The sequence below is a fragment of the Rhinolophus hipposideros genome (genome assembly GCF_964194185.1).
Source record: "Rhinolophus hipposideros genome assembly, chromosome: 15".
Lineage (NCBI taxonomy): Eukaryota > Metazoa > Chordata > Mammalia > Chiroptera > Rhinolophidae > Rhinolophus > Rhinolophus hipposideros.
The window spans coordinates 64,498,042-64,525,883 of record NC_138061.1 but is presented as its reverse complement, the minus strand read 5'-3'; the positions used below and the strand labels follow the sequence as shown (position 1 = coordinate 64,525,883).

At 42.6% G+C, this 27,842-nt stretch overlaps 2 protein-coding genes across 3 annotated transcripts in view; both read right to left on the bottom strand.

Annotated features, from left to right (window-relative positions):
- Positions 1-15,809, bottom strand: part of LOC308508112 (UPF0728 protein C10orf53) — a gene marked incomplete at both ends in the record, with an annotated part of 41,588 nt that extends 25,779 nt beyond the window's left edge. The window contains one exon of the mRNA XM_081074343.1: positions 15,713-15,809. Coding sequence (XP_080930469.1) covers positions 15,713-15,809 — 97 coding nt within the window. The remainder of the gene's footprint in view (positions 1-15,712) is intronic.
- A 5,212-nt stretch (positions 15,810-21,021) lies between these two features.
- CHAT (choline O-acetyltransferase) overlaps positions 21,022-27,842 on the bottom strand; it is a 52,528-nt gene continuing 45,707 nt past the window's right edge. For both annotated transcript variants that reach the window (XM_081074728.1, XM_081074729.1), the window contains exons 13-14: positions 23,191-23,328; positions 21,022-21,457 (exon numbers count right to left, since the gene is read on the bottom strand). In XM_081074728.1, the coding sequence (XP_080930854.1) occupies positions 21,188-21,457; positions 23,191-23,328 (408 nt within the window). In that variant the 3' untranslated portion in view covers positions 21,022-21,187. The remainder of the gene's footprint in view (positions 21,458-23,190; positions 23,329-27,842) is intronic.

Here is a 27,842-nt window from a genome sequence, read left to right as displayed (position 1 = left end):
CCCCTTTTTATCTCATTCTCCTGAGCAGGGGAGATATGGAGTGAAGTTTCTTTCTGTATGAGATGAGATTGCTTTTTTGTCTGTGCTGTGAGGCTTTTTACTGCATGTGAGGTGATGGTGAGCTTAGGGTTAAAAAAAATTCTGTGCTGTGATTAGGGGTTGAGTTAATTCCCCCTTTGGTCTCATTCTTCTGAGTAGGGGAGATATGAAATGATGTTGCTTTCTGTCTGTTTCTCCCTCGTCAGCAGATGAAGTGAAGAAGTAGCTAAGGTATATCAGGATGACATGATAGGCACGTTGTCAGGTTTTGGAAGACCTTGGGCTGATGGCCCCAAGCAGGAACAGTAGTTCATCTGCTTGTCCATCTGCTTTAGCTGGATAAGAAATATTTTTATCACAGTAACTGCTGGATCCTCCTGAAACTGGCCCTTCCCAGAGGGGGAGGCAGGAACAAGGAACTTGGCTCTAAGGTACATCTGAGAAAATATATGAGAGACCTCATTTGGCAGTGTAATTTTTGTCATTTTGTCATTTGTCATTGGTGATTCTTCATCGTTCTAACATTTTGAAGACTTCCAGCAACATGCAGCTTACAACACCAGGGGATGTCCTGACTTCCAGCTGTGAACCTGGTGAGGGCTGGCTGGTTCCCGGCCTCTCTAGTGTTGTTCCCCACCATTAGCCTTCTTGAGAACTTGTTAGCATCTTGAAAACTTTATGCAGCTTGCAGCTTACAACATCAGAAGACGTCTTAACTTCCAACAACAAGAACAGCAACAATGACAACAGCAACAACATTCTTCAGATTGTTAACACCTTGAAAACTTATATGTAGCTTGCAGCTTATAGCGTCAGAAGATGCCTTGACTTCTAACAACAACAACAACAGCAGCATTCTTGGGAACTAACAAGCAGTGGTGTGGGAGATGCCTGAGTTTCTCTCAGCTTCAGACCTGGCAAAATTTTGATTTATAACTTTTCCAGTGCTGTTTTACCCCAGTTTGGTGAGCTTTTGGCATCTACTGTATTAGTTAATATTCTATAAAGCTTATTACTGCTTTTCTGTACTCCTTACTAATGTCATTTATGTATTTAACCCAGTGATTTTTGATGAATAGCAAACATGTGTTGGGATCTCTTAAACTTATATGTATGAGTACTCCTTTGACATGACATTGTTATCAATGTGTATAGTTTAGACTTAACCACCTTTACTTTCTGTCATTAGCACATTCTTTTAAGTGCCTTTGTCTTTTGCTATTACATAGTGCTAAATAAATTGATTAGATATTGCAAAATAAATAAATTGATTAATTCCCCACTCTAGTGTGATCCTTCCCTTTCTTTTCCCCACTCATCATTACACAGACAAAGTAAATAATGATAGAGAAACAGTTAGGAAAATCTTAACTGAAAATCTTGGCATGAGAAAGGTGTGTGCAAGAATGGATCTCACCAACAACAAAAGCAAAGGTGAGTTGAAGTTTGCCAAGACCTTTTGGAGAGGCAAGACAACATTTTGGGACATGTTATCACTGGTGATGAAACATGCTTGTACCAATTCGACCCTGAAACAAAGCGTCAAAGTGCACAATGGAAGTCAGCCAATTCTCCATGACCAAAAATGTTCCATCAGTCCAAATCAAGAGTCAACATGATGTTGCTAACTTATTTTGATATTATCAGAGCGATTATTCATTATGAATTTGTACCAACTGTACAAACAGTTAACCAAGTTTACTATTTGGAAGTGCTCAAAAGGCTGCATGAAAAAGTTAAGACAACCTGATTTTTTTGCCAACAATTCATGTCTCTTGTATCACGACAATGCACCGACTCGGCACTGTTTGTGAGGGAGTTTTTAGCCACTAAACAAATAACTGTATTGAAACACACACCCCAATCACCTGATCTGGCCCCCAATGAATTTTTTCTTTACCCAAAGATAAAGAAAATATTGAAAGGAAGACATTTTGATGACATTCAGGACATCAAAGGTAATATGATGACAGTTCCGATGGCCATTCCAGAACAAGAGTTCCAAAATTGCTTTGAAGAGTGGACTAAGCACAGGTGTCGGCACATAGCTTTCCAAGTGGAGTACTTTGAAGGTGACTGTAGTGATATTCAGTAATGAGGTATGTAGCACTTTTTCTAGGATGAGTTCGTGAATTTAAGTTTCAGACCTCCTGGTAAAAGAAAGTAGTTTAGTTTTTCTTTCTTTCTTTCTTTCTTTCTTTCTTTCTTTCTTTCTTTCTTTCTTTCTTTCTTTCTTTCTTTCTTTCTTTCTTTCTTTCTTTCCTTCCTTCCTTCCTTCCTTCCTTCCTTCCTTCCTTCCTTCCTTCCTTCCTTCCTTCCTTTCTTCCTTCCTTCCTCTTTCTCCATGTATCTGTCCAGTTTTCCCAGCACCATTTATTGAAGAGACTATCTTTACCCTATTGTATATTCTTGCTTCCTTTGTCATAGATTAAATGACCATATAAGCCTGGGTTTATTTCTGGGCTCTCTATTTTGTTCCATTGATCTATGTGTCTGTTTTTGTGCCAGTATCATGCTGTTTTGATTACTATATAGCCTGGTAGTATAGTTTGATATCAAGTTGTATGATACCTTCAACTTTGTTCTTTTATCTCAAGATTGCTTTGACTTTTGGGGTCTTTTGTAATTCCATATAAGTTTTAGGATGACTTGTTCTTGCACTGAATCTGTAGATTGCCTTGGGTAATGTGGACATTTTAACAATGTTCTTTCCTATATTTTCTTATTCATATTTTTGATCTTTTGCTTTCCTTCTTAAAGAAAACCCTTTGACATTTCTTGTAATACTTATTGGTGATGAACTGCTTTAGCATTTTCTTGTCTGGGAAATTTTATGTTTCTTTCAATTCTAAATGATAGCTTTGCTGAGTAGAGCAATCCAGGTTGTAAGTCTTTGCCTTTCATCACTTTAAATATTTTGAGTCATTCTTTTCTGGCTTGTAAAGTTTCCATTGAGAAATCATCTGACAGTCTTATGGGAGCTCCCTTGTATGTAACTAACTGCTTTTCTCTTGCTGCTTTTAAGATTGTTTGTCTTTAACCTTTGGTGTTTTCATTATGATGTGACTTGATGTAGGCTTCTTTGACTTCCTCTTCTTTTGGACTCTGCGCTTCCTGGGCTTGGATGTCTATTTCCTCCCTCAAGTTAGGAAATTTTTTAAATCATTATTTCCTTAAATAGGTTTTCAATGCCTTGCTCTCTCTCTTCTCCTTCTGGTACCCCTATGATGTAAATGTTGGTACACTTGGTATTGTCCCAGAAGCCCTTACATTATCCTCATTTAAAAAATTTATTTACTGGGTACAGCCGCAGCCCTACAGTGTGCCGACAGCAGCAGCAGCAGCGCGGCAGCACCCAAAGCCCCAGAGACCCACAGGAGCCCAGGGAGGAACAGAGAACACAAACGCCAGGAGGTGGGCTCCTTCCCTGTGTCCCACAGCTGATTGCTCCCGCTGGGGAGGGCAGCTGGTGGGCCCTAGGAGAGACAAAGAACACAGACTCCATACCTGGGCCCCTCATCCGGCTCTTCCAATCCTACCCCCGCCCTTCCAGAGACTTAAACTGAGCCCTGAACTGAGGAGTAGTGTCAGATTACAGAGGAGCCTCTGTGCTCAGGCGCTGGGAAGATTGGCAGCCAGCTCTGACCCATGGAAGAGGTTGGGAGGAGTGGGATTTTCGCTGGACAAGGAGAGAGCAGACTCCTCCACCTCCATCCACCACCTTTTCCGCCTGCGGGAGGAGTGTGACGCAGCTGGCCTGGGAGAGAGAAGATCCCTCCATCCCCAGCCCCCACCCTTTCTGGCTGGCCTGGAGGGGGGCAAGTGCAACTGCGGAGGCACTCCCTGAGATGAGCACTAAGCGGCAGAGGCAGCTTCTGCCTTTCAGCACCTCAAAAATCTCCTGCCAGCCCTCCCCACACACACACACACAGACGAAGTGTCCTAAGTCTCAGGAGTACTGGACACAGGGCTGGTAGTGCTACTCTCAGCATACATATGTGCAGGCAAGGGCAGAAACTGCACCGACTCTCTAAAAACTGTCATCCAGACCCCTCAGCCCCTCACATTTAAATCTACAGTCCCAAATTCACTCTGGGCACCAGGTCACCAGTGCTGCCAGCATAATAGGCAGGGGACTCTTTGGCACAGCAGAGGACAACCTGGAGATTACTTGGTGGGCTTAAGCCAAGACTGGTGCTGCTTCTTGATTTGCTTTGCTTTGCTTTGTTTCTCCCCCCCTTTTTTTCTTCCTTTTTTGTTTTGTTTTATTTTGTTGTTTTTGTTTTTTGTTTTTTGCTTTGTTTTTGTTTGTTTTTTTGTTGATTTGTTTGTTTTGTTTTGCTTTGTTTTGTCTTTATTTCTTTGATATTCTTGCCTGTGTCGAGCGAGGGTTGTCGGTTGTTTTTTACATGTGAATGTACTTGATCTTTTTTCTTTGTTGTTGTTGTTGTTGTACTTGATAATGTGCTTTGTTCTGAAACTGCCCTACCAGGGCCTAGCTTAAGAGGCACAAGATTCAACATATCCAGAAGCAACTCTAGACCAAACCAGTGTACTACTGGGTTTGACCTACAAGTCATACACCCAGAGGGAATTCTCTGAAGGCACAAGAGCCCATAGAGGCCAAACCTCATTTAAGTGGTCAACCCTCTGCGAGCAGAACACCCTGCGGAGGGCAGAGCCAAGTCTCACAACTAGTCAGCCTAGGAGTTAAACCACCTACTCACAAGTAAAAAGCAATTAAAGTTCTTCTTGAACAGGACAATAGTCACCCTTGGAGCACACGCAGAGGAGAAGAACGAAGTAGTGCAAGTCAAATATAAAGAACACTTACTACATAAGATAACCCAGCAAGAACTAAGAACTCTAGGGGATCTTCCTAATACACCAAAGCAAACACAGAGAGTCAGTCAGAATGGGGAGACAAAGAAACATGTCCCAAATAAAAGAACAGAAGAAACCTGCACAAGTGGAACCAAATGAAGCAGAGGTAACTAACTTTTCAGAGACAGAGTTCAGAACACTGGTGATAAGAATGTTTAAGGAGCTTAGAGAAGACATGAAGAAGGATGTAGAAATCATAATGAACAACTAGTTAGAACTAAAGAACACAATTACGGAAATGAAGAACTCACTTGAAGGAATTACCAGCAGGTTAGATGAAGCAGAGGATCGAATCAGCGACTTAGAAGACAAGTTAGCAGAGTCTCCCAAACTGAACAACAGAAAGAAAGAAGAATAAAAAAACAATGAAGATGGTTTAAGAGACCTCTGGGATAACATCAAGAGCAACAACATGTGCATCGTAGGAATACCAGAAGGTGAAGAGAGGAAGCAAGGGATTGAGAACATATTTGAGGTAATAATGTCCGAAAACTTCCCTAACCTGATGAAGGAAACCAACATACAAGCCCAGGAAGTGCAGAGAATTCCAACCAGGATAAACCCAAACAGGTCCACAACAAGACATATTACAGTTAAAATGGCAAAGCTTAAAGACAAAGAGAGAATCCTAAAAGGAGCAAGAGAAAGACAGAGAGTTACATACAAGGGAACTCCCATAAGACTATCAAATGACTTTTCTACAGAAACATTGAAGGCCGGGAGGAGTGGCAGGAGATACTCAAAGTGATGGAACACAAAGGCCTACAACCTAGATTGCTTTTTCCAGCAAGGCTATCATTTAAAGTTGATGGAGAGATAAAAAGCTTCCCAGAAAAGAACAAACTGAAGGAATTTATGACCACCAAGCCAGTATTGCAAGAAATACTAAAAGGACTTCTGTAAATAGAAGAAAGATGAAAACAATCTAATTACAAATTTAAAAAATGGCAATAACTATGTACCTATCAATAATCACTTTAAATGTAAATGGATTAAATGCTCCAGTCAAGAGACATAGGGTGGCTGAGTGGATAAGGAAGCAAGACCCTTGTATATGCTGTATACAAGAGACTCACCTCAGATCAAAAGACACACACAGGCTGAAAGTGAAGAGTTGGAGTAAGATATTTCATGCAAATGGAAGTGAGAAAAAAGCTGGAGTTGCAATACTTATATCTGACAAAATAGACTTTAAAGTGAAGAACATATTAACAGACAAAGATGGGCACTATATAATAATAAAAGGATCGATCCGACAAGAGGACATAACCCTAGTAAACATCTATGCACCTAACATAGGAGTGCCTAAATATATAAAACAGGTACTGATGGACATAAAGAAAGAGATCAACAGTAACACTATCATAGTAGGAGACTTCAACACACCTCTGACAACAAGGGACAGGTCTTCCAGACAGAAAATCAATATGGAAACAACAGCCTTAAATGAATTATTGAACCACTTGAATTTAATTGATATTTTCAAAACATTTCACCCCAATGCTGCAGAATACATGTTCTTCTCAAGCTCACATGGAACATTTTCAAAGATAGATCATATGTTAGGCCACAAAACAAGTCTTGATAAATTTAAGGAAATTGAAATCATACCAATTGTCTTCTCTGACCACAGTGCTATGAAATTAGAAATGAACTACAGGGAAAAAACTGGAAGACACAGCAATTCATGGAGGCTGAATAACATGTTACTAAATAATGAATGGGTCAAACAGGAGATCCAGGAAGAAATCAAAAGATATCTCGAGACAAATGAGAATGAGAACACTACGACCCAAAATCTATGGGATGCCTTGAAAGCAGTCCTAAGAGGGAAATTCATAGCATTGCAGGCCTACTTAAAGAAACAAGAAACATCACTAATTGACAGTTTATCTTCACACTTAAGGGATCTGGAAAAAGAACAGCAAAATAAGCCCAAAGGGGGCACAAGGAAGGAGATAATAAAGATCAGAGCAGAAATAAATGAACTAGAAACCAGAAAAACAACACAAAAGATCAATGAATCCAAGAGTTAGTTTTTAGAGAAGATAAACAAAATTGACAAACCTTTAGCCAGACTCATTAAAAAAAAGAGAGAGAGGACCCAAATTAATAAAATCAGAAATGAAAGAGGAGAAGTGACAACAGACACCACAGAAATACAAAAAAATTTAAGAAACTACGATGAACAACAATATACCAACAAATTTGACAATCTGGAATAAATGGACAATTTTCTAGAGGCATAAAACCTTCCAAGGCTAACTCAAGAAGAAACAGAAAACCTGAATAGACTGATTACCACCAGGGAAATTGAATCAGTAATCAACAATCTCCCAACAAACAAAAGCCCTGGACCAGATGGCTTTACAGGTGAAATTTTAAAACGTTCAAAAAAGAATTATCACCTATTCTCCTCAAGCTCTTCCAAAAAATCCAGAAGGAGGGAAGACTCCCAAACACTTTTTACAAAACCACTATCACCCTGATCCCAAAAGCAGACAAAGACACCACAAAAAAAGAAAACTACAGGCCGATATCGCTAATGAACATAGATGCAAAAATCCTCAACAAAATATTAGCGAACAGAATTCAGCAATACATTAAAAAGATCATTCACCATGATCAAGTGGGATTCATCCCTCGTATGAAAGGGTGGTTCAACATCCGCAAATCAATTAATGTGATACACCACATTAACAAAATGAAAAATAAAAATCACATGATCACATCAATAGATGCAGAAAAAGCATTTGATAAAATCCAGCAACCATTTATGATAAAAACCCTTAAGAAAGTGGGAATAGAGGGATCATATCTCAACATAATAAAGGCCATATATGACAAACCCAGCTAACATCATACTCAATGGGGAAAAGCTAAAACCATTCCCCCTAATATCAGGAACAAGGCAAGGTTGCCCACTTTCTCCACTTCTATTCAATAGAGTGCTGGAAGTTCTAGCCACAGCAATCAGACAAGAAAAAGAAATGAAAGGCATCCAAATTGGTAAGGAGGAAGTAAAATTATCACTATATGCAGATGATATGATACTATATATAGAGAACCCTAAAGACTCCACCAAGAAGCTATTAGAACTGATAGATGAATTTAGTAAAGTTGCAGGATACAAAATTAATATTCAGAAGTCAGTTGCATTTGTATATACCAATGATAAAATATCAGAAGGAGAAATTGAAAAAACAATTCCATTTACAATTGCTCCAAAGACTATAAAATACCTGGGAATAAATCTAACCAAAGAAGTAAAAGATCTGTACTCAGAAAATTAAAGGCACTGAAGAAAGAAATGAAAGAAGCCATAAATAGATGGAAACACATTCCATGTTCATGGATAGGAAGAATTAATATAGTTAAAATGTCTATACTGCCTAAGGCAATATACATATTCAACTCAATTCCTATCAAACTACCAACGACGTTTTTCACAGAAATAGAACATATAAAAAATCCTAAAATTTATATGGGACCATAAAAGACCCCGGATAGCCTCAGCAATCTTGAGACATAAGAACAAAGTGGGAGGTATAACGATACCTGACTTCAAATTATACTACAAGGCTACAGTAATCAGAACAGCATGGTACTGGCATAAAAACAGACACATAGATCAATGGAAAAGAACAGAGAGTCCAGAAATAAATCCATGCCTATATGCCCATCTAATCTACGACAATGGAAGCAAGAATGTACGATGGGGTAAAGACAGTCTGTTCAATAAATGGTGCTGGGAAACCTGGACAGACACATGCAAAAAAATGAAGCTGGACCACCTCCTTACACCATATACAAAAATAAATTCAAAATGGCTTAAAGACTTAAATGTAAGATCTGAAACCATAAAATATCTAGAAGAAAATATGGGAAGAAACTTCATAGACCTTACTCGTAGTAAGATTTTTACTGATATATCCCCTCGCGCGAGGGAAGTAAGAGAAAAAATAAACATGTGGGATTACATCAAACTAAAAAGTTTTTTCACAGCAAAGAAAACCATCAATGAAATAAAAAGGGATCCTACTAAATGGGAAAGGATATTTGCCAATGATATATCTGATAAGGGATTAATATCACAAATCTATAAAAAAAACTTACTCAACTCAACTCCAAAAAAACAAACAACCCAATTAAAAAATGGGCAGAGGACTTGAGGAGACATTTTTCTAAAAAGGACATACAGATGGCAAACAGACATATGAAGAAATGCTCAACCTCACTAACCATCAGAGAAATGCAAATAAAAACCACAATGTGATACCACCTCACCCCAGTCAAAATGGCTATCATCCATAAATCAACAAACAACAAGTGCTGGCGCAGATGTGGAGAAAAGGGAACGCTTGTGCACTGTTGGTGGGATTGTAGATTGGTGCAGCCACTATGGAAAACAGCATGGCGGTATCTCAAAAATCTGAAAATAGAACTACCTTATGATCCAGTAATTCCACTCCCTGGTATCTATCCGGAGAAACCCAAAACTCCAATTCAAAAATCTTTATGCATTCCTATGTTTACTGCAGCACTATACACAATAGCCAAGACATGGAAACAACCGAAATGCCCATTGGTAGATGACTGGATTAAGAAACTCTGGTACATTTATACAATGGAGTACTATGCAGCCATAAAGAAGAACGAAATCTTACCATTTGCCACAACATGGATGGATCTAGAGAACATTATGTTAAGTGAAATAAGTCAGAAAGAGAAAGACAAGTACCATATGATTTCACTTATATGCGGAATCTAAAGAAAAGAATATGTGTATGAACTAATCAGAAACAGTTTAGGGGACAAAGAAGAAAAACTGAGAGTTGTTAGATGGGCGGGGGGCGGGTGTGGAGATAAGGGGGAAGGTGAAGAGATTAGGAAACAGTCGGTGACCACAAGATGGCCTCAGGGTTTTTGAAAATTAATTTGGGGAACGTAATCAATAATGTTGTAAAGATTTTGTAGGGTATCCGATGGACACGTGTCCCATTTGGGAGACCACCTCAGGGATGCTGTAGATGCCTGGTCACTGCACTGTACACCAGAAGCTAAACAATAATGAATGCCAACTATAATTTTATATATATAATGTGATGGCTCAGTGTGATGTCGGAGGGATAGTGGAAGGGGGGAGGGGGGTTCACAGTGTAAGGGATATAAATGATGAACGTCTAAGTATTACCTTGTCTTGTGCACCTGAAACTAATAAAAAAAAGAGAAAAGAAAAAAGAAAATAAATTGTTTATTTATTTATTTATATTTTCATGTTTCAATTGGACGTTTTCTGCTACCTTGTCTTCCAAATTGTTGATTTGATCCTCTGCTTCATCTAGTCTGCTGGTGATTCCTTCTAGTGCATTCTTATTTCAGTTATTGCATTCTTCACTTTTGACGTTTTTTATGGTTTCCACCATTTTCCCTGAAAATAAGACCTAACTGGAACAGAAGCCCTATCATGACTTTTACTAAAAAATCCTCTGAAAATAAGCCCTAGTGTGTCTTTTGGAGCAAAACTAAATATAAGACCCAGTCTTATTTTGGGGGGAAACACAATAGGGCTTATTTTCAGGGAATGACTTATTAAAAATCATTCTAGGGCTTATTTTCCAGTTAGGTCTCATTTTCAGAGAAACACGGTATGTCTTTTTTATGCTTGCTATCTCTTTGTTGAAGTTCTCACTGAGTTCCTTGAGCATCCTTATAATCATTATTTTGAACTCTATCTCTGGTATGTAGCTTGCCTTCATTTTATTTAGTTCTTTTTCTGGATTGTTCTCCTGTTCTTTCATTTGGAATGCATTTCTTTGTTTTCTCATTTTGGCTGCCTCTCTGTGCCTGTTTATATGTATTAGGCAGATGTGCTATGTCTTCCAGTCTTGGCTGGGTGGCCTTATGTAGTAGGTGTCTTGTAGGATCCAGGGGGAGTCTCCCTGGTCACCTGAGCCAGGTGCTCCAGGTGCTCCAGGAGTGTCCCTTGTGTGGGTTGTATGTGCTCTCCTGTTCTTATTGAGACTTGATTGCTTTTCGCACATCAGTGGGTGGGATTGACCCTCAGGCTGACTGGTTGTGGGGTTTGGCCATGTCCACAGCTTATGAGTTGCTGTGTAGGTTTTGCTCCAGCAGGTTCTGGTGCCTATTGAGACCACTCTTTTTGTGTGTCACTTGTGGGGCTAATTGGGCAGTACTCTGCTATGGTCTGAAGCCAACTTCCAAGTATCTTGGTTCTGGGACCTCTTGGGAGGGGTTCTGTTGCAGACCCAGGTCAGCGACTGCCTGTGACTGGCCAGGGGCTACCTGGTAGGAAGTAAAAAGTAATCCCCAGTTGTCTGCTGTCTGTGTTAAACCTGAAGGCAGGTGGGAGAATCCACGGTGAGAAAAAAGACAGCTGCCACCAGTACCAGGCCTCGGGTAACTCCACAAATAGCCAGGGCACCTGGCTCCCGTAAGGTTCAGCCACTGATAAAGCCTTGTTCAGTATACAAGTTGGGTGAGGCAGAGTCTCCAGGAGTATATAAACATAGCAGAATAGGAAGAGTTGTGGTCACCAGGTTAATGTAGACTTTGGTTTGGTGCCAGTGCTGAGCCTAGAGTGACTCAGCAAAAGTCTCTGAGCACACTGAGGCCAGTTGTCACCCACCTAGGGCCTGTGGACTACTATAGTTTTCCAAGAAGGAGTGCAATGCGGGAGGGGCTGGCTGTTTGCCGAGGAAGTCCCTCTGGCAGTGTTCAACTTAGGTGTGGTGGGGTCCCAGCTGAGTCAGCAGAGTGGAACAGCAGAGCTCACCAGACCAATCAGATTCAGATTTGGCCTGTGGGGGTGGGCTCACCATAGGAAAGATGTCACCCACCTGCTGGCTGCATGGGAGGAGAACCCCTCTCTGAGAAAATGCCAACTGTCCTCCTATCCTCCTCCTGAAGCCACACACCTCAGTCTGTCCCTGTCCTCCCCCTCATATGTCTCCAAGACTCCCCGAGTCACCATCTCTCCGCTGGAGTCCAAGGTGAGTGACTGCAAGCAAGTTATTCCATATGTAGGTCATTTAGGAGAACGTCTGGGTTTCTTGCATCCTTCTGTCCCACCTGAGCAGTCAGAATCCCCACTGTTTCTCACAGCCAGATGTTGTGGAGGCTTCTCTTCCCAGCATCAGTACTCCGGGCTGGGGAGCCTGGTGTGGGGAGTTCAGGTTCCTTGCTCCTCTGGGAGAAACTCCATGGCTGAGATATCTATCCCTTCTGATTCTCTGCCACAGAGAGGTTGGGGCCCATTCTGTGTCTTCATCTCTCCTACCAGTCTAGATGTGATTTCTTTAGAGTTTTACATATAGGACTTCTGTTTGGCTGGACTTCAGATGGTTCTCCAGGTTGATTGTTCTATAATTTAGTTATAATTTTGATGTGCCCATGAAAGGATGCAGGCACAGTGTTCATCTATTCCACCATCTTGGATCTCCTATCTGTACTTGAGTCTTGATTGCTGTTTGCACATTGGTGGGTGAGATAGACCCAAAGGCTGACTGTGTATGAGAGCTGGCTGTGACTACAATGGACAAGCTATTGTGCAGGGGCTGACTCCACAGAGCAGGAGTCACTTTAGTTAGGTTCTGGTGTCAGCCAAGTCTGTCCTTCAAGTTTGTTGTTTGTGGAGCTGTTTGGGTGGTACTCTGGTGTGTTCTGAAGTTGGTCATCAGGCATATTGCTTCTGGAGCCTTTTGTGAAGGGCTCTGGTGCAGGCCAGGATCGGTGGCCATTTATGTCTACCTTGGGGCAGCATGGTGGGAGCTACAAAGTGACCTGCTGTTGGTTGCCACTTGTTCTGTGCTTATAGGTGTTTGGGAGAAGCTATACTGGGAACTGAGGACAGCTGCCATTAGTTCCAGGCTTGGCACCCTTTCGTGGGTACCACGATGTGAGTTGAGGCCAGCTGCCAATTGGGCTGACCTTATGGCCACTTAACTGAGGCTATGTTCCCAGCTACCACTGGCCACAGCTTATTTCTGTCTGGAGGCCACCTGATGGGAATGGCAATGCAAGTTGAGATCTATTGCTGCTTGTACCAGGCTTGTGTTCACTTAGCAAGAGGTACAGATGTCTGCTGCTTGTTTGGGGTGTGTGGACCTTTGAGAGATTTGTGGGAAATCTGTAGTGTCAGCTGCGGCAGACTGCTTGTGTGGAAAATCTGCTGGAAGCTGCTGAAAAAGGAACCAGGCATGCGAGTTGGGTGGAGCAAGGTCTCAGGAAATCACCAGGGTGGGGTGACCAGTGTTATCCATGCTAATGAAGCGTACAGATTCAGCACCTCCCTGCACTGGGGCTGGAGGGTTCAACAAAGAAACAATACCACCTGCCAGCATTTCCATCCTTGGAGAAAGCTGCCCTAACCCAGGCCTCTTCAGCCCTCATCATGAAGCTAGTTAATTTTGTTCCTCTACATATGTCCCTGGCACTTTTAGAGCTGTTTCTCTAGGCTGGAGCCTTGAGCAAGTGAGTTTTTAAGTGAGGGAGTCCATGCACAGGCCCCTTAAGGCTCCAGCAACCCTCTCTATCACTTGGATACAAACCCTACTGTTTTTCTCAGCCATTTGTTATGGGCATTTCTCTTCCTGGCAGTAGTACCTTGGGCTGGGGAGCCCAGTGTGGAGCTTGGACCCCTTTCTCCTCAGGGGAGACTTCTACAGCTGAGATATTCCTCCTTATTCTTAATCTCCACACTGTGGGTATGGGACCTGCCCGTTCTGTGTCTCTTCCCCTCCTACCAGTCTTGATGTGGCTTCTTTTTTGTGTCCTTAGGTATAGGAATTCTGTTCAGCTAGTCTTCAGGTGGTTGTCAAGAGTGGCTGTTCTACAATTTAGTTGTAATTTTGATGTGGTTGTGGGAGGAGGTGAGTAAAGCATTTACCTATTCTGCCATCTTGACTAGAAGTTCTCACATGAATATCTTTTGAGTGAAGTTGGACCCTTATCTTACAACATATACAAAAATTAGCTCAAAATGGGTCAAAAATCCAAATTTAGAAAATATAAAACTTTTAGAAGAAAACATAGGGGCAAATCTGCATGACCTTAGATTTGGCAACAATTTCTTAAACACCAAAAGCACAGGGAACAAATGGAAAACCAGAAAAACAGAGCTTCATAAAATTAAAAACTTTTGTGTGTCAAAGTACACTATTAAGTAAATGAAAAGACAATCTACAGAATGGGAAAAATTATTTGCAAATAATATATCTGACAAGGGTCTAGTATCTGGATTATATAAAGCATACTTCCAACCGAACAACAAAAGGAATGATCCAATTAAATAATGAGCAAAGAACTTGAATAGACATTTCTTCAAAGAAGACACACAAATGTCCAATAAGCACATGAAAAGCTGCTTAACATCATTAGTCACTAGAGAAGTGCAAATAAAAACCACAATGATATTCCATTTCACACCTACTTAGATGGCTATAATTAAAAAAATGTACAAGTGTTGACAATGATGTGGAGAAATTGGAATCCTCATACATTGCTAGGGACAATGTTAAAATGGTGCAGCTGCTGTGGAAAACAGTTCGGAAGTTCTTCAAAACGTTAAACATAGAATTACCATATGACCCAGAAATTCTACTCCTAGGTATACAGCCCCCCATCCAAATTGAAAACAGGACTCAGATACTTTTACACCCATGTTCAGAGCAGCAGTATTTACAATAACCAAAAGATGGAAACAAGTGAAGTGTTCATACACAGATGAATGGATAAACAAAATGTGGTATATACATATTAATAGAATATTGTTTGGCTGTATAAAAGCAGTAAATACTAACACATGCTACAACATGGATGAAACTTCAAAATATTCTAGTGAAATAAGGCAGATACGAAAGGACAAATATCGTGTGGCTTTACTTCTATAAAGTATCTAGAATGGGAAAATTCATTGAGACAGGAATTACCTTAGAGGCTAGCAGGAGCTGTGGGAAGGGAGGAATAGGGTGTTACTGCTTAGTGGATAGAATTTCTTTTGTGGGCATTAAACATTTTTGGAAATAGATAGTGGTGATGTTTGCATAACATTTTGAATATCATTAATGGCACTGAATCGTACACTTAAAATAGTTGAACTGGCAAATTTTATGTTATATGTATTTCACCACAACAAAAAAATAGTACAAAAAGAAAAAGAAGTAGCTGAACTAAGACAGAAAATGTGAGAGTCATTTAGGAAGGAGGAGATGGTAACCACTAAGGCTGAGGTGAAGAAAAAAAAATGTCTGCAGAAATGAAAAGCCTAGAGACAGAGGAAGTAAAACGGACCTACTATGATTATGTTCCTCTGTCCGAGGCTCAGCACTTCTGTAAATTAGTAGTCAACAATGAGACTTGAAGGGTATTTATCTTTGTTCACCAGTATGTCCCCAAGGCCTGGGAGAGCGTCCGACACACATTAGGTGCCCAGTAAAGGTTGTTGAACGAGTGAATGATCAAGGGATAGGCTCATTTTCGAGGTAGTCATATGACCTTGGAAAGTCACTTATTATTCCTGATCCTCAGTTTTCCAGTGGGCCCAGAGCACATGTTTGCTGCCATTCTTACATTGAAGCAGTGGAAGCCCGAGGAAGATGCTAAATCATCCTGGGGTGGTGAGGGCTCACGGAAGACTCTCCAGAGGAGGTGGCACTGGGTCTGGGTCTGAGGAAGTATGCAGAGCTACAGCACAGCCTGCACAGAGGCTCAGAGGCTAGGGTATACTTAGCGCACACGGCTGGGTGGCCCTCTGTCGCTCGCTGCCCACCTTGCAGGCCCTCCAGGCGGAAGGTGCGGTGCTCCACGGACAGGCCGACTGCACTATAAGGGCCATAGCGCAGGATGACCAATGCGTTCTTGGGCATGGCTGGGCCCCCTGCCAGGGCTACAGCGCAACACACACTGCTAGGCAACTACTCTAGAGCCCCGTGGGGGTGGGCGTGGCCATGAGCGGATGGGCGTGGCCAGAGCCGGGGAGGGTGGAGCTTGAAGACCCACAAGAGCCTGGCTTAGGGGGTGAGATCAGGAATTTCCCTTCCTGGATACCTGCACCACCTAATGTGCACCCACCACTGGGGTGCGAAAAGGCGCAGTGCTGGTCGGAAATGACTTGCTTTCGTGACCCTCACAGCCAGGTAAACATGAGATTTCAACCTGATATGGCAAGTGTTGATAAATAACAATAGCCAACATTTACAGCCGGTTACAGAAAGTGTCAGGCGACATGCTAAACACTTTCTATATGTCATCTCATTTAATCATCTTACCATCCCTATAAAGTAGGTTGTGTTGTGTTATTTTGTATTTACAAAACTGAGGCCCAGAGGGTCCAAATAACCTTCCCAGCCAAGTCAGGATTGAAAACCCTTGTGAAGTGCCTATGTATTGATTTCTTTTTATTTATCTTGCCTGAGATTTGTTGAGATTCTTGAAACTGTGAATTTAAGTCCGTCTGTTTTGGAAAAATTGGAGCCATTATCTCATCACATATTATTTCTGTCCCATTTTCTCACTTTTCAGGGACTCCAGGTAAATGTGTGTTATACCTTATCACTGTATTCTTTACGTCTCTTCTCTTCTGTGTTTTTCTTCCATGCTTCTTTGGGGATTGTTTGTATGTGAGTATTCATTCATTAATTTTTACCTGTAATCCAGTTTACTAATTTTCTCTGCAGCTGTGTCTTAACTGCTGTTAAAGCCGTCAATTAGGTTGTTTATGTCAATTATTTAAGTTTTCAATACTAGAATTTTAGCTTGGTGCCTTTTCAAACCACTTTTTTATAATGATCTATTAAAATGATACTATTATTTTTATTCTTTAAGCTGTTGATGAGTAAATAAAAATAAGATATTTTCTAATATTAAATTAACTTGCAATCTTGGATAAACCTGGCTTGGTCATTGGTATATTATCTTTTTTATATACAGTTAGAATTTGCTTGCTAATATTTTGTTTAGGATTTCTGGATATATATAATCATGAGTGAAATGGGCATGTAGCTTTTTCTTCCTTGTATGTCCTACTCTGGTTTGGATATTAAAGTAGGTTCAGAGAATAAATAAGGGAGTATAGAAGAAGAAAGAATATCCCCTTATTTATTTTATATACAATTAAAATGACCATTTCTTTGAACGTTTTGTAGAACATGTCTGTAAAATTTTATGTTCCTCTTTCCCCTTCCCTGAGTGGGAAGATTTTAAACTATTGCTTCAGTTTATTTATGATTTATAAGAAATTTTATTTCTTCTTTCATCAGTTTTAGTAAATTATATTTTTCTAAGAATTTGTTTATTTGTATCTAAATTTTCAAATTTATTGGCATACAATGTTTGATGTATTTTATTTTTTAATGTCTATTATAGTTATATCAAATTTTTTTTCATAATATTATTTATTTCTGCCTTTCTCTTTTTTAAATTAGTTTTTCTGAAGACTTGTCTATTTTGTTAGTCTTTTAAAAAAGCCAACTTTTGCTTTGTTTAGCTTCTCTGTTATTTTTTTTCTCCTCCTTTACTGATAGCTGTTTTTAATCTTATCACTTTGAGTTTACTGTTCCTTCTGCTTTCTTTGAGTCTACTGTTTGATTCTTTTTCTTTTTCTTTTTTTATTTTTCAAGTTATACTTAAGTCATCAATTTTCAGTCTTTCTTTTTTTCTAATGTAAGTATTTTAAGCTGTAAATTTCCTCCAAAGAATAATTTTTGCTGTATCCCAGATGTTTTGATATGAGGTATCTTTATTATCATTCTGCTCTACATTTTAAAATTTTCCTTATTATTTCTTCTTTGAGCCATGAGTTTTAGAAAGACATTTTTCTCTTTGACTGTGTTCCCCCCATTTTCTTTAGTCTCTTCTTCCTGAACTCCTACATGTATCTTCCCTGTATTTTCATTTTGTTTTCATGTTAAACATATCTATTTTATAGCTTTCCTCTGAGTCACCTATTCTTTCCAGGCTTTCTGATGTTAATTCTCCCGTTTGTTTTATCTCCTGTGCTGCTTTCCCTCCTGTGAGCCATGTCTTGCCACACCCTTGGAAGTGGGTAGTGCTGATATCAACATTCCTATTTTACAGACAAGGAAACTGAGGGTTAGAAAGGTGAAATGATGTCCCCAAAGTCCATGGTCAGTTAGAGATTGAGCTCGTTTCATAGTCCAGGCATCCCACTGCCGAGCTGGGTGCTTTTCCTTCCACTCCATCCTTCCCTAATGTTTGTGCAGGCCTAAGTTCTGCTAACCTGATCACAAACACCCTGTGAAGCCTCTCTGACCCTTGCCCCACCCCATGGTGGTATGCCACACACGAGGAGAGACAAAGTTCCTCCCTTTCTTTTCTCTCTCAGTCTTTGTATCTAAAAGCAGCCACCACTACTGCTGACAGATCTCAAAGGCAAATGAATTGTTGACCCAGCTCACAGAATTTACACCAAAATTGTTATAACATTTCTGGGGGAGAAACAATGACCAACACCATCTTTCTTTGCATTACCTTTTATTGAATGCAGACTTACAGTCTTTAAATAATTTGAATATAGTGTTTTCGATATCCAGTTTTTTAGTCATACATATATTTCTTTAAAGCACAAAACTATAACTTAGACTGGAAAGACTATACATACACATGTACATATTGCCATAAATCTAAAACTATTTTATAAAAATAGAACTCAAACAACTTTATGTATTTTGGCAACTTAGCAGTATTGTAAGGTGGCCACATACAGTTTTATTATGCATCACTATCCCACAATGACTGTCTCCAGGTTTCATTTTCCATCTCTTTGAGGCACTTGGAAGTCTCCTTTACCAGGGTCCCCACAGAGATGTCCATGGCCATGGCTCAGTGTTGCCTTTGCATAAAGACTCGGGGAAGCCACCTGTGCTTGGAGGGGGAAGACCAGCTTCCAGCCCTTCCTCAGAGAGAGGAGGTGTCCCTCCTGCCAAACAGCCCCCATCCACACTTCTCAAAGCCCTCACAGTGCATGGTTGATATCTGAATATACAGAGTCACTTTCCTTTCCCTGTGTTCAGAGAATGGCAGATGTGAGTTTGGTTCGTTCAAATCAGTGTAAAACATCTGAAATAAAAATCACCCAAACAATGCCCACTGGGGTAACGCCATCCTGACAGTGGGCACCAGTGCCCACCTGCGTGTGCAAAGCCCTTTATACACATGCTCTCCAATGCTCACAGCCCCGCAAGGTTGGGACATTCTTGTCCCCACTTGATGATGGAGGGGATTGAGTCTCTGAGCACTTAAGTCTCTTGGCCAAGGTCAGCAGGGCTGCCTGACCCCCAAACCAGAGCTCTCTGCCTGCCCAGAAATCCATGGAGGAAAACCAGAAGAGAACTCGGATCTTCACTGTGGTTATTGGGTGAGAACAGACAAGGGGCTTTGGGTCAGCTTACAGCAGTTGGACAGCAGCTCCCCAGACATTCCCAGGACTCTTGGGCTGCAGCTTTCCCAGGGGAGCAGGAGAGAGATGACTGAGGGCAGGAGCAAAGACCTACAGACCAGCGACTTTGAAGGGCAGTGCCAGAATCTCCAGATCATTCAATAGATCTGCAATCTAAAACCAGGACTGTTGAGGCTGCTTGGTTTTCAGAGAGCTGAGCGAAGGTCAAAATACCTGCCCCCATCTAGCCCTGCGTGCTTCAGCACAGGTCAAAATGCGGACAGCATGCACAGTGGCCCAAAGAAGGGACATGTGCAGGGTCCCTGGGCCAGAGTGGAATGCTCAGAATGGTGCAGAGCACAGCAGGATGGGTGGGGGTGGAGGTCGGGACAACTTTTTCAGGAAACTCCCCAGGGAGCACAGCGCCTCCTCTGGACAGAAGCAGACTGCCTCAGCTATTTGTAGCTTGGATTTTTCTGGTTGCTTTCCCACTCCTTTGTCCTTTTAGATTTCTCATAAAAATATGCCCCAATTGGAAGATCTCCTATCCAATCAGAGCTCGCAGGACAATCTCAACTCTCGCTCTGTGGACTGTCTGCCCCTCCGTCAGGGCCATCTCTGGACTTGGCCATTCCCTCCTCCTGGCCCTGCTTTCTGCCAGCTGTGCTCTCAGCCCGAGGCCAGAGGAGAGCCCTGCCCTGGGCTCCTCCACATGGGTTTTAGTCCCGATCCCTGGATAACATCCTCCATGCAAAGGAGCCCAGCTGTCTAAGGGTGTCCTGCTTAACCCATTGAGATCATTTCCTGAACTTAATATCACAGCAGTTTTCTTAAAAGCCTCTCTTAAGAATGAATAAAACAAAACAAATCAACAATAACAACAACAACAACCACCACAGAAAGCCCCCAAACCAACTGTCTCTCACCTTCTCTACAAGGCAGATCACCTGTGTGGGCGTGTTTCCTGTGAAAGGGAGTGGGGAAGCAATCCGGAAAAGTGCAAGTGGCAGGATCCTGGGGTAGTGGACTGGCTCGCCCTCCATCCCCACTGCTTGCCCCAGGCTGTGCTGTTTATCATCCTGGACTGTCCCTGAGGCTTCCAGAGAAGCAGAGAGCAGTAACTACTCCAGGGCAATGGCAGACCAGGGTTTTCCCTTCCGGAATAGCCAGACCAGGTTTTCTGAACTCAGTGGAAGGCTGCCTCTGGGGCGCGAAAGGAGAAATGTGTTCGTGGGCCGAGGTCACTATATTTTAAATTAACTTGGTGTGTGTGTGTGTGTGTGTGTGTGTGTGTGTGTGTGTGCAGGGGAGGAGGTGCTTATAGGACTGGTTCAGTGCAGGCCACTCTGAATGAGCAGTCTGCTTTGAATCTGAAAACAAAGACCCCTACTCCTCCCAAAAAGAAAAGAAAAGAAAAGAGGTAATGACTTGGAGTTCGCCTCTTTGCTCATGAGTCATTTAGGTACATTGTACTTAATAAGGTGACTCATTCTTTCATTGGGCAAACGTGACTTGGACGTGCTAGGTCCTGCTGGAGAAGCAAACACCAACATTAAGCTTCTGAGGCCATGGAGGGAAGTCAGTGTCATTTCCCCACCTTTCCCAGGCCGCCTTCACGCCAGTGCACAGGCAGAGGGCACCTCAATAACTAATGATGATTTCCATGCATAATGAGGGACGTTTTCCCCTAACACTCAGCTTTGTATAACACCTCAGTGTAGGCTATGAGTTGGGTCCTGAGGACAGGGTAGCTGCAGAAAGCTGGGTTGAGGCTTGGGAGCAGGGGGTGGGCAGGGTCTGGCTGCGGCAGAATGATGGGTTTGGGGAGGCATCACCTAGTGGCAGGAGTCAAGGTTTGTGGCTCTGGCTGGGCCTAGTTGGTTTTTCTTTTGCCGACAGTGGCTTGCCTGTGGCCGACTGTGGCAGACAGCAGAGATCTCTCATTTCAGTGAGGCTTTCTTCCACAGCTCTCGCAAACTTGGTAGAAGAGGTCTCTTTGCAGCTGTGGAAGCTGGAGATGCAGAAAAGGATGGCCTCGGGTTGGGGGTTATAGCAGGCACCGTAGCCGTCGGGAACCACAGGCCCATAGCAGCAAAACATCTCCATGGTTGTGGGCACCTGGAGGAGAGGACAGGTCAGGAGCTGCTTATTCTGGAATGCAGCCATGGGCCTGCTAGAATGAAGGGCACTCCAACAACCCGGGGCCTCAATGGAATATTTGCGACTCTGACTTTTTCCCACTTGGGCGTTTGACTGAATTAACCAAATCAGCCAATTGCTTCCGCATGGAGGGCCACAGCCAGTGGTAAAAACAAACCCATCTAACTGCATGACAGCAGAAGAAGAGGAGCTGTACGCCACTCCCTGGTGTGAAATCTGCTCTACTTGTGGAGTCAGAAACTCCCAGATTCACCTGCTGTTGGGTCTCTGCTGAATCTCTCCTTTACCTGGGGGCCTGTCTGAAGCACGGAGGCAATCAGGGTAATTTACTAAATGGCACCCTGGTGACATACAGTGGTTCAATGGCTTCGCAGAGGGAGTAATTTATGAACTGGAGGAAATCTGCCCTGTCTCCTCTGTCTCTTCTCCCCACATCCTTAATTACTGCCAGCGTTGCCTGGCTGCTCTGATTTTCTCCACAGAGCCTGGCCATGCACAATTACCCAGCGTTGGGCATTTCAAAGTTTGCCACAATTGGAGTTTTAGTTATGCACCTAATGTTTTGAGTTTAGAGCTCCGAGATTTTGTAATCTAGATCACAAACCAAGAAAATGTGTTTCTGAAGGCATTCAAGCCATAAATGTTCATTTCCAGCTGAAAAAAACAAATAAAAAAAACAACCCCAAACTACCACACCCCAATTAATTTTATTAGCTGGTCTTTGGGGAGAAAGAGAACACATTCTTGGGCAGGTGCGGGTGGGGTTTGTTTTAAACGCACAGGTTTCTGGCTCGGTGTACTCAGGACTTCAGAAATGACACTGGCTGTTTTAATGGGGCAGAACAAGCCATTAGTCTTGCTAATAGAGTCACCTCATTGTCAGATAAATTTGCCGTGCAACAGCCGAAGGCTATAAAGCCGTTGCAAAGCACTTTTTGCCCAGGGATGGTTTCCTGAAGAATTTATGTTGTTCTGCCCTCATTTATTCACGTCTGTGAGCTCACTGCCATAATGACAGAATCAAATTACTGAGTGAGCTTTTATCCTCAAACACAACTTTGTCAGCTCCTTTTATTGCCCACATTCCACCTTTCACAGATGAGGTGGCGTTCTAGCAAATTGACATGTGGGGTGGGGTGGGGGGTGCGGTACTTTGTCTCCTAAGCTGCTGCCTTTCTCTGATGGATTTCCTTCTATCTTTGTGACTGTGGTTCTCCAACAGAATGAGGCTGTCGTACTGGTCGTGTAGCCCTTTACAGAAATGGCTTGGAGGGCTCAGTGCATGGCAGGCACGTGGCTGGGCTTTCTACCTTGGTCATCGCATCTGTTTAGTTGAGCCAGGACTTCCCTCTAGGCCTGTCGGGCTTCAGAGCCTGTGGCACCACAGTGCAACACCACCGCCTTTCATGTAGCACATTGAAAGGTAGTAAGCACAATGGTTATGGCACCAGACTGGGTGCTTTCCTCCTGTCCACCTCTGCTAAGGTGGCGTCTGTGATTACTCTTATTTAGACGATGGGGAAACCAGAGCTCTGACCATTTAGGTCGTTTTGCTGAGGTCACTCAGCTTGTGAGAAGCAGATACGGGACTTGCCTGACTCCAACCAGCGGGCTGTATTCCCTGAGCTCTTTAGAAAGCCCACTGGTTATACTCAGTGGCCTTCTGGGTGACGGCCGCAGTAGGGCTGTACCTGGCTGGTGGAGAGGACAAATCGATTGCTCATCAAGTATGTTTCATCCGTGAACATCTCAGGCAGCTCCTTGCACATGTCCCGGGCCAGCTCCCGCAGCCCCAGCAGGTGATTGTCGATAGCCATTCCTGTTATGGCCTGGGCAACAGGGGACAACGCACAAGGAATGAGACGCGGGCTCCCACATGCCTCCGGCCCTCCTCTCTCGTCCACAGTGCTAATGGCGACTCTACCGGCCACTGTGGCCCAGTGCTTGCTGCACACAGTGTGCATGGGTGGCTTTCCAGGACTCACCATTTAACACACGGCCACTGCTCCTGGTGCCCTTGTGCATTTCTCTGTGCACAGGATGAGTCCAGATAGGCTGCATTGTAACGTGAGGAAGCCTGCATTAAAGGGTGGTGAGTCTGAGTCCCCTTCCATGGTCATTGATGGCATGCTCCGTGATAGCCTCTCAGTGCTATCACGGCAGGACCTTCAGCGGCAGGACCTTCTCAGATAGGGGAGGAGTCTAGGGAGAAGGACAGGTGCTGGTCCCAGGACTGCTGAGCCCCAGCCATGCATGACGAGGGGCTCCCTGGGAATCACTGGGCAGACTCTCACCACAACACTTTATCCTCCAGCGGGAGCCCGAGGGATGAGGAGAGAGGGCATTAGGTCTGTTCCTGAATCTTGGCTGTTATTTCATGGGCCCAGAATCAATTCGACTCAACTAGATTCATAATCGAAGAAATCATCTTGAGACAGAAACTAGGCATCTTAACAGAGGCTCAGCTGACATTTTCAAGGGGAGAGCTTGTTGAGTGAAGAAAGGTTTTTTTCTACTTATCACAAGGTAGTTGAGCTCTGATCAAAGGCTAAGATAATAGTGGTGGGGGCTCCTGAATCTCCATGTAGGAGGCGCTCCGGGTGGTGGTGTGGCTGGAAGCGGGGCAGTGGGCTGAGGCCCTCATACATCTTTCCCACTTGAGGCTGCCTGTGTAGCATGCACACTGGTTTTGCTTGGATTGCATGTTTATTGGGGGCAATTTGGGGAGATGATGGAGACATGGGGGCCACCCCTGGCCTACAGTGATAAGCTCTGGGTCAACATTAGGGTGATTGTGAGTAACTGGGGGCTTCGCAGTTACTGAAGACGGCCATTTGGCTGTTAAAGGCCCAGCTAGGAGGAAACCTCCCCCAGCGGTGAACTTCTTTCAGGTTTACAAGGCACGCTTGGGACTTGACAGCTGTTCCCGTTCAGTTGGGAACGAGTGCATAAAGATGACGCAGAGGCCCCAGTCTCTCCAACTGCATCTAATTATAGGCTGAACAGTTGACAAGCACAGCTCACATTAGATGTGCCCCGTGAGGACAGGGGAAGAACTATGAGCCCATCTATGAAGTAGAGCGCACTTCTGATTTCTCTGGTTACCTCTGTTTAATCGATGATTTGTGTAGATGTGTAGAAGCAGCTGCTCTGTGCAATGGCCAACCCACCCCTGAGTGGGCTTTCACTGTCTCTGAACCCTCTGGAGCAACTGGAGTTGCTTTAAAAGATTGTTTGGATTACAGCCATGAATAGTAATGAGTAAAACAACTCATCATTCAGTCTTTCATTCATTCAGAGAGTCTTAATTGAGTGCCTACTATGTGCCTGCTGCTGTTGTGGTTGGAGTGACAACAGAGAACGAAGCAGTGCTAGACTCAGCCCTCAAGGAGCCTTGCGTGTGGTGGGAGGCAGATAGTAACCAACCATCCAAATAAACTTGTGGTCGTCCACCGAGATGAGTGCTATAAAGGAAACCACAAGGTGCTGTGAGAATATGTGAAGGGAGTCTGAACCACATTTGCCCCTTCACTGGGATTTCCTTTCCCTACCACCACTGCCAAGTATGCTTGCCACATATGTGGAGGGGTCATGCCTCTTTCCCCTGCCCCTTACCCCGCACGGCCAACCAGGCACCAGATTTACCTACAAAGCATCTTCATAGCTCACCTCTCACCATCCCCTATCTCTCTTATTTATTTAGTTGTTCCCAACAACTTAAAATAGTTAACACTAAATAACCCTATGACAATTCTTTGGACGATAGTTTTGAAATTTTTTCCTAAAAATTTAAGTTATTACCAAAGTTATATATTTATATAGTTTAAAAATCCCAATAAACCAACGGCTTATGTCACCTTGCCAGAGCTGATTCACACGCCACAGAGGCCACACGCAGAACGCTGTTGGCATTTACTTTCTTAGTTCTAATAACGGGCTTAGACGGCCATTACCGCATTTTCCAGTTTTACCTGGAATCTTATTATAGAAGATGGACTTCGGCTCTTTTATACCCCCGCTCCCCAGATACATACATCCACTCTCCCATGCTCCCAATAGATTTACATTTTAGCTCTTTGTTGTTTGATTCAGTGTTCACATGATTATAATTGTGCAAGTATTCTCAGCTGTGTATTACAATTAGATTTCCTTTCTTATTCAATTTTTTGTTTTCCCAAGAATTGACTATTTTAAATTATTAAGTTGTGATTTTTTCCCCACTTGCTGAGTTTTCTATGTAACTATAACTAGTGAATTCCTAAACTCTCAGCCAGACATGTAAAACTTCCCTCAATACATTCAAATATGTCTGATAATTTATCTGTTTCATTCCGCCTCTCACTTCTTGCTCCTCTGCGTACTCATTGCTCCTTAGGTTTGCTGAACACCTGTCAACTTGGGATCGCCCTTTACTATCATCCTCTTTCTCTGCCTCTTTTCTTATTCAATCTTGTGATTTTTGGATCCTATGACTTCTTTAGTTTGTTTGTTTGATTCTCTTACTTTAGTGGTCCACATCTTACAATAGCTTTACATGAAACAGAGCATAATAAGTAAACATTTTGAGACCTTATCTGTCTGAAAATGTCTTTATTCTATCTTCAAACTTGATGATAGTTTAGCTGGGCATGGCATATGCATTAAAAATCATTTTCCCTCAGAATTTAAAAGCATTGCTCCACCATCTTCTACCTTCTACTGATCGTGTTGAGAAGTCCAATTACACTTCTACCATATTTCTCCTGAGAGTTATTTTTATTTCTTGAAAAAAAACTTTTAGAATTTTGTTTTCTTATTTATGGATGCAATATCATCCCTTATCTTTCAGAATATCTCCATTATAGTTTTAAAAAGTCCTTTTCTTTCCTGCATTGTTTTCATTCTCTTTAAGTTTCTTGCAAATTATTTTTAAAATGAAACAAAAACTCCTTCTTCTTCAACGTCTTCAGGAGGTAAGTTTCTAGTCCACCGTTGGGGAAAGGGAAGATGGTGGCCTGGCTGCATGGGAGTAGTGAAGAAGAACTAGGAGTCTGACTATTTCTTCTATAGATCATCAACCAATTCTCTTCTTTTCAGCCCCACGTCACCTCTACTTTTGGTGGGTGCCCCCAACGCCTGAATCAGTGTAGTTCATTGGGCTCCTGGGCCTCTCTTTTGAGTGGGTTTTAGCTTTCTCTGCTCTGCTAAACTAGCTGCCATCTATCTGTTCTATTTTTCAGCTCTAAAACTTTGGTGTCCCTTTCTTTCCCATTCTCTTTGCCCGAGTGTGTTTGTGGCTTAAAAATCTCTTTGTCAGTATTTTTGAGGATTTCGGGGGGTGGGGGGGGCGGGTGACAGTAAACGCTTCTGTTCAGTGCACCATGTTTAATCAGAAGTTTGTGCTTCCTCTCCAACCCCCTGCCTCTGCTCTACTTCAGACTTTACATTAGCTCTCCCTAAATATATATAGGTTCCCAGTGAGTGTTGCTACGTCTTGGCAGACCACCCATGTTCCAACCAGTCCTTCTTCTGCCTGGTCACCAAAGTAGCTTAGTGACGGGGACATCCAGCAGTATGAGCTCACCTGCTTCTCTGTTCTCTGCACACTGAACTACTTGATTTCCCTCCAATGTATCTTATTCCCTCAAGACTTTGTCTTTACACATGCTGTTCCCTTCTGGGGCCATCCTTCCCTTCTATGTCTGTTACAAGCACCTCTTCATCCTTCAGCTCTCATATAAGCACTTCCTCCAGGAAGTCTTCTTGGCTTTCCCAAGTAGAGGAATGAGCTAGCTCCTCCATGCTCTTTACTACTTCCTCAGGGCTCCTTTCACATGGATTGGATTTATCATTAGGGCCTCTCCTCCCAACTACACAGGAAACTCTCTTATGATAAGGTTATGGACTTCATCTTTTATTTCCTAGCACCAAGCACTTTATCTGGCATAAAGCAGAAAACCAAAAAATACCCATTGAATACATGAGAGTGAGCTTGATTTCCCCCAAACAGAACACTTCACTCTTCAGGTGAATTAGGGACCTATATTAGAGAATATACTGAATTAAAGGAAAGTCTACATTGGCTAGTTCTAAAACCCAGATATGCATTGTATTTGTTTTCAAATGTATAGAGTAAAATCTAGTCAACCCCTTTCTGTAGATTATGTGATCCTTCAAAGACTGTATCAGAATGATTTGCAATTATTATATTGCTCGCTAGACCCAGTAGTAGCTTATTCTCTGTTGTTTGTATGCTGGTTTTGCAGTACTAGAAAATAAGTTATTTCCCTAACCTGGGGAAACATTTCTCTTACAATTTTGATGTCACTATTAATTTTCAGAAAAGACTCTTATTCAAAGGCAG